The sequence below is a fragment of the Ziziphus jujuba genome, chromosome 12, assembly GCF_031755915.1.
Source record: "Ziziphus jujuba cultivar Dongzao chromosome 12, ASM3175591v1".
Taxonomy (NCBI): domain Eukaryota; kingdom Viridiplantae; phylum Streptophyta; class Magnoliopsida; order Rosales; family Rhamnaceae; genus Ziziphus; species Ziziphus jujuba.
This window is the reverse complement of record NC_083390.1, coordinates 8138350-8144623: the sequence shown is the minus strand read 5'-3', so window position 1 is coordinate 8144623 and position 6274 is coordinate 8138350. Positions and strand designations below refer to the sequence as shown.

The following is a 6274-nucleotide window of genomic DNA, read 5'->3' as shown; positions in this document are numbered from 1 at the left end:
AGTATGATAAGAGTAGCGAGAAAAAAGTTTGCTCAGCATAAAAGACAAACAAAGAATACTTAATTGGCTATCATGAAATATTCTTTACGTCAATATTGGAATGATAGACAATTATAACTTTTTGTATACTATTACAAAATACTTTATTTTTAATTTCCTACAATAATAGCACTAACATTAATATTTTGTAAAATGCAAGATGTAATAGAAAATAGTTTAGATATTACATACTTTTCTATTAAATCTTGCAATTATCTTATAAAATTATTAATTGTGCTAAAATATCCTCATTTACAATGCAAGTACTTTATATTTTTACTATTTATTTAATTTTTTGCTTAGTAAAAATATATTTGATTTTCTACAAAAATAAATCACTCTTCATGAAATGCTTTATATAATAATATTATTTAAACAAAATTTCTCCTTTCTATTAATATAAAATTAAAAAAATAATTAGTAAATAGACGGTTTTCAAATTATTATATCATAACAATCATAAAATTATTTTAATTAAAAATATTTTATATAAACTATTAGATATCCAAATTTTATATTAAACCACGTGCATCGCACGTGGCCAGACCTAGTATATATATAAACCACAACACATCGTGAACCACATATTTCCAATCTTAAATTAACACCACAATTCCTAGTTGATTGGTTCCTATCAGGTAGAAGTCATAGATAGCTTTCTTTATGTATTTGATTCCTATTTAGTTAATTAATTATATATTTTTTAAAGCTACACGTTACATTTTCCTTAAAAAAAAATTTAACCATTTTATAATATATGTTTATTAATAAATATATTTATTTGGATAACGATGTCTTGCATCGGTCATTGGAGATCTATGACATCTATGCATTATTATTATTATTTATTATTAACGTGCACCTTGTTTTGGTGATATAAAAATACAACTTTTTTTTTTTTTGGGGGGGTAAATTACTTAAATATAAACTATTTATTTCCTCTGCCTCCTACATGACTCGAACTCATGCTTTCATAAGTACTAGCAGGGATATTTTACCATTAGAACTAACCTACTTCATCTAAAAAATAAAATGTTATGCTTGACAGTTTGAGTCAGTTTTGGACCGACAGGTCCTTTTATCATTATTTTTTTCTAGATCAACAAGTACCCTTCTTTTTAAAAATTAAATTAAATTGAGGGTCATTCTATTTTATTCTTTTTAGATTAAAAAAAGACAATTCATTTTTCTTTTTGCATTTCTATTAAAAAAAATCATTTTTGTTGCAAATATCACTTATTATATATATATATATATAATTATGTGTATATATATTTTATAAATTCACAAATGAATCAAATGTTTAAATTCACTAATATAAGTTACATAAAAAAGTGATTTTATAGAGATGAAATATTTCCAAAAAAAAATAAAAAAATCTGTAAACAGGGAAGAGTGCAACAACATGGAAACGTAATGGAGTTTTTCTATAACCTCTGAAAATAAAAAGGTATCAATTTTTTTTATTATTAAGATTGGGGATTTGAATTCAAATTTTGGCCACTAAGCTATCCTTGCAAACAAGTATGCACATGAAATTTTTGTATTTTTTAAATGCAGAAGCATTTTCTCCAAAAAAAAAAAAAAAAAAAAAAAACGAAAGCATTAAACTTTCACTAAATTATATTATTTCTTTTTTTTTTTTATAAACATATTATACCTTTTTACCTCAATACTTAATTATTATTATTATTATTATTATTATTATTATTATTATTATTGTGTTGGACCCTTTTACAGTGTTAGTATCTAGAAATATCATTTGCTTTCAAGCTCCAATAATGATAATTTATATATATGATCTCGATGCATAATTGTAATAAAATAAAATTATACCCATTAACTCGTACAAGGGTTTCTATGAGAATTCACATCTCTCACCTACTGCGATTAGGTAATTAATGTAGTTTATGTCTAATATTCAATACTGTATAACGGTTGAATTCATTCAGCAACAAAATATATAAAATTATGATACAAAATAAAGTAAAATATATATATATATATATATATGTTTTGAAATAATGGTTGAATTCAACGGTCACTTTCCTAACTGACGTGTAAAATGGGAACCAATGTCCATATTTCTTAACAAGTCCCAAAAAAATAAATAAAAACGCAATGTAAGTCCTTAAAGTCAGTCCATTAAAGATGACTGATCCATCTTTTTAATGGAGGCCAATTTTGAAAGGCACACATATTTTAACTCTGTGGACCAACACCATTTTGATTCAACTACTCAACCAAAAAGTCAAGCATATAATAATTAACACTGCCCAAAACTCTATCTTCTACCTTGTATATATAAATTTATAGGGCTCTTTCATTAATAAAAGCAAATTTCTAATTTTTAGATATAGTCGACAGAAAGTGTATGAAGCAGCTTTGCTAGCAAGAAAAATGGGTGCCTTTTCAGACCCTGTAACAATTTCCTCAAGCTTTCTTGCCCTTTCTATTGCACTAATTCTTATCAAGATTTTTCATATATTATGGTGGGTTCCTAGTCGTATACAGTATTTGTTAGGTTCACAAGGGATCAAAGGCCCTTCTTACAGATTTATTTATGGAAACACAAAAGAAATTATGAGCATGAAAAAGGAAGCCATGGCCACACCTATGAGTTTATCATCACATGCTGTACTCTCCAAAGTGCTGCCTCATATGGACTCATGGATCAACATATATGGTAAGATCATCTGGTTTTTAATTCGTTGAATATATGTTTCTTTTTATATTTTTCTTCATAATTTATTAGTATGGATTTATATTTAGAATTATTATATGAAAAAACAGTAATTTTTGTTATTAAGCTGTCTTCGAAATCATATATAATATATATTTACTAAAATTCTGACCACTTTTAATACTTTCCTGATAGGAAAAAATCATATCCAATGGTACGGATCTCAAGCGCAATTAATTGTGGCGGAACCAGAGTTGATCAAAGAGATACTTAATAATAGAGACAGAATGTATCCAAAAATTGAGATGCCAGCTTTTATCAAGAAAATGTTAGGAGACGGTCTTGTGAGCACTGAAAGTGGAAAATGGTCGAAATTGCGACAACTGGCCGATTACGCCTTTCATGGAGAGAGCTTAAAAGTAAGCCCTAGTTCGCTTTACTATTTATTACTATTACAACTAGTATCTATTGGTGATGTTTTTATTAATTTGGACATATAACTGTTTGGGATGTAAAATACTGTTGGGTCAAACTTAAAATAATTCAATTATGCATTCCATGTGTAACATGAGCTTATTTTGAATATGAAAATTAGACAGTATTATTTTAGACAGTATTATTTTAAGTTTGGACCAATCAAATTTAATTAATTTTAAAATAGTTTAATTGTTTGGATTGAATTTGAAATAATCAATTCAATCCAAATTAGTTCCACATTTCAAACTGGCCATAAATATTCTTAATCAATCATCAACACACTCAAGATTTGAAAAAAATGGTTTTTTTTTTTTTTTAATTTTATTTTTTAACATTATGCTAGAGTTACTTGCTTCTACAACTCTTCAAAAATCATATCTGTTGCAATTTGCAAGTGGAATGCAATGCATGTCATGTGTCTAACATTCAAAATATAAGTTGAGACACTCATAAATATGAAGGAGTAATTTTTTTTTTTAGTTTGTTAAGTTTTTAGTTTTTAGGTTTTATTTTTTTTAATTTTATTTTTTTTAAAAATATTCTCTTTTTAAGCCATGAAGGAGTGCTAAAGCAACCAAACCATTAATTATAGGCCTTTTTTAAGGGTGATGATTTTTTTTTTTTTGGTTGCATGAATGTCCAATGAACTTTGTTTGATACTGCACTTTGCCCTGTAATATATTGAATTACCACTATTATTCCTAAATTATTTAAAATTGTGAAACTCTGCTCCCTAGACTATTTAAATAGTGAAATTTATCCCAATTTTTTTAATTCCACCAGGTTGCTCCTTTCTTAACTTCGCTCAATGCCTCACTATTGCATTTTACATGCTTTTTAAATGTATGATAAACACTATTTTACATTAGTCAAGAGGAATGTAATACTAATTCAACATATCAAAGGTGAAGTGAAGGAAAAAAAAAAAAAAAAAAACTTTAGGGAAATTTTGTTCTTGTTGTTAAACTATGAGGCAAAGGGGTGAAAAAAAAAAAAATAATAATTATAGGCCATTAAAGCTTTAACCTTCTAAGACAAAAAGTGGTATTTGAATAGTAATTGAATAATTAATGAAGGAAAACAAAGGAGAATGATGGTACTAGTTATGCTAATTTGTATGATGGTCTTGTTTTACAGAGTATGGTTCCTGAAATGATCTCCAGTGCTGAACTGATGCTAGAAAGGTGGAAACTATATGAAGGCAAAGAGATTGAGGTCTACGAAGAATTTAGAATATTGACTTCAGAAGTGATTTCTAGAACAGCATTTGGTAGCAGTTACCTGAAAGGAAAGGACATTTTTGATATGTTAACGAGGTTGGTTTCATTAGCTTCAAAAAATGCTTACAAATTTCTGTTCCCGGGCATCAGGTAAGTACCTTATTAAATAATTAACACATAGAATTTGAAAATTATGACTACCTTTGTCTCATGTCAATTTATCATCATACATATCCATTTTGCAGCAAGTTTTACAGAACCAGTGATGTGATTGAATCAGACATGCTTGTGAAAAAAATACGCAAATGCATAATTGAAATAATCAAGGAAAGAGAATACAAGGTAAAAAGTGGAGAAGAAGACAATTTTGGGAGCGATTTTTTTGGATTACTTTTGAAGGCTCATCATGATACCAACTATAACCAGAGAATTTCAGTGGACGATTTGGTTGATGAGTGCAAAACATTTTACCTTGCTGGACAAGATACCACTAACACATTATTAGCCTGGACAATGTTTCTTCTAGCAACACATACAGATTGGCAAGAGAAAGCAAGAGCAGAGGTGGTCAACCTATTTGGCCGTAGTGGAAATCCAAATCCCGATGGTATCTCAAAATTAAAAATAGTAAGTACTTCAAAAACTCAAAGTAGAAAATCTTTAAATCCCAAATTTTTTTTTCTTAAATTTTAATTTAATGGCAGATGGGCATGATCATCAATGAATCTCTAAGATTATACCCTCCAGTGGTTGCCAATGGAAGAAAAGTTGCAAAGGAAGCTAGATTAGGAAAGTTCATACTTCCATCTAATTTGAATTTGATCGTCTCAACTTTAGCAATTCATCATGACCCTCAAATATGGGGGAAAGATGTTCATCAGTTTAAACCAGAGAGGTTCTCAGGGGGAGTTGCTGAGGCTACTAAGAACAACCTGGCTACATTTCTTCCCTTTGGAATGGGACCGCGAAATTGTGTGGGAACCAACTTTGCTATCACTGAAGCAAAGATCACTCTTTCCATGATTCTTCAGCGCTACAGCTTCACTCTTTCTCCAGCTTATGTCCATTTGCCCATTTATTCTCTTACAATTCGTCCAAAACATGGAATTCAAGTAATACTTCATCCACTGTAATTATAGGGTAGCAAAGTTCAATTTTCATATTACTTGCATTTGGTGGCTGTTGCGCTTAGCTGTGTTTGCTTAGTTCTGAAAATTGAAGGACTGGATCTTAAATATTACTCTACTTATCAATTAGCTAATCCATTTTTTTTTTTATGGATGAAAATTACCTAATATATATATATATATATATATATATATATATATTTATAAGAGTTTTTACGATGCACATCGGCCGCATACGGACTGCATCCAAAACTGACGCTTTTTAGAAAAAAATGTCGGCTTTGCTGTGTATGCTAAGTATACATATATAGAAAAGCCGATGCTCATCGGTTTTGGATGCAGTCATCATCCTAGAATTACCCTATATATATGTATCATCCATTCTAACCGAAAACCAAAATATATATATATATATATATATAAATCCATGGCAACTGCAAGTAACCTCAATAAATAGGTTGAAAAATCTAGCAGCCCATATATGATACAATTAGCCTGTTGGAGTCCAAATTTCTTGGGAGAGTCCAATTAAGAATTAACTTTATAGATAAGCTTAACTACAATTAACTGATATCTTACTATTGAAACAAATATTTGGTACAATATCAAGCTTTTCTAAATGTGATTGTATTCATTTTTTTTTTTTTTTTGGGTCAAAATTCGTGGTACGTTGTTTGTAACTAATAGTTTGAAAGGAAATGTGTAATTTACCTTTCAATATGTTTTTA

At 28.7% G+C, this 6274-nt stretch overlaps 1 protein-coding gene across 1 annotated transcript; it reads left to right on the top strand.

Moving 5' to 3' along the window:
- Positions 1-2368: 2368 nt before the first annotated feature.
- On the top strand, positions 2369-5682 carry LOC107428760 (cytochrome P450 CYP749A22). Its single transcript, XM_016039343.4, has 5 exons — positions 2369-2725; positions 2918-3141; positions 4337-4569; positions 4665-5046; positions 5124-5682. Exons 1-5 carry the CDS (start codon positions 2440-2442, stop codon positions 5550-5552), a joined length of 1554 nt encoding a protein of 517 aa, XP_015894829.3. The 5' UTR covers positions 2369-2439; the 3' UTR covers positions 5553-5682.
- The last annotated feature ends 592 nt before the right edge of the window (positions 5683-6274 follow it).

Excerpts from the sequence above, each read along its gene's own strand:
- LOC107428760 (XM_016039343.4), top strand. The coding sequence starts at position 2,440 with ATGGGTGCCTTTTCAGACCCTGTAACAATTTCCTCAAGCTTTCTTGCC. Across the intron at positions 2,726-2,917 it reads CTCATGGATCAACATATATG|GAAAAAATCATATCCAATGG; the intron begins GTAAGATCATCT and ends CTTTCCTGATAG. Across the intron at positions 4,570-4,664 it reads TTTCTGTTCCCGGGCATCAG|CAAGTTTTACAGAACCAGTG; the intron begins GTAAGTACCTTA and ends TCCATTTTGCAG.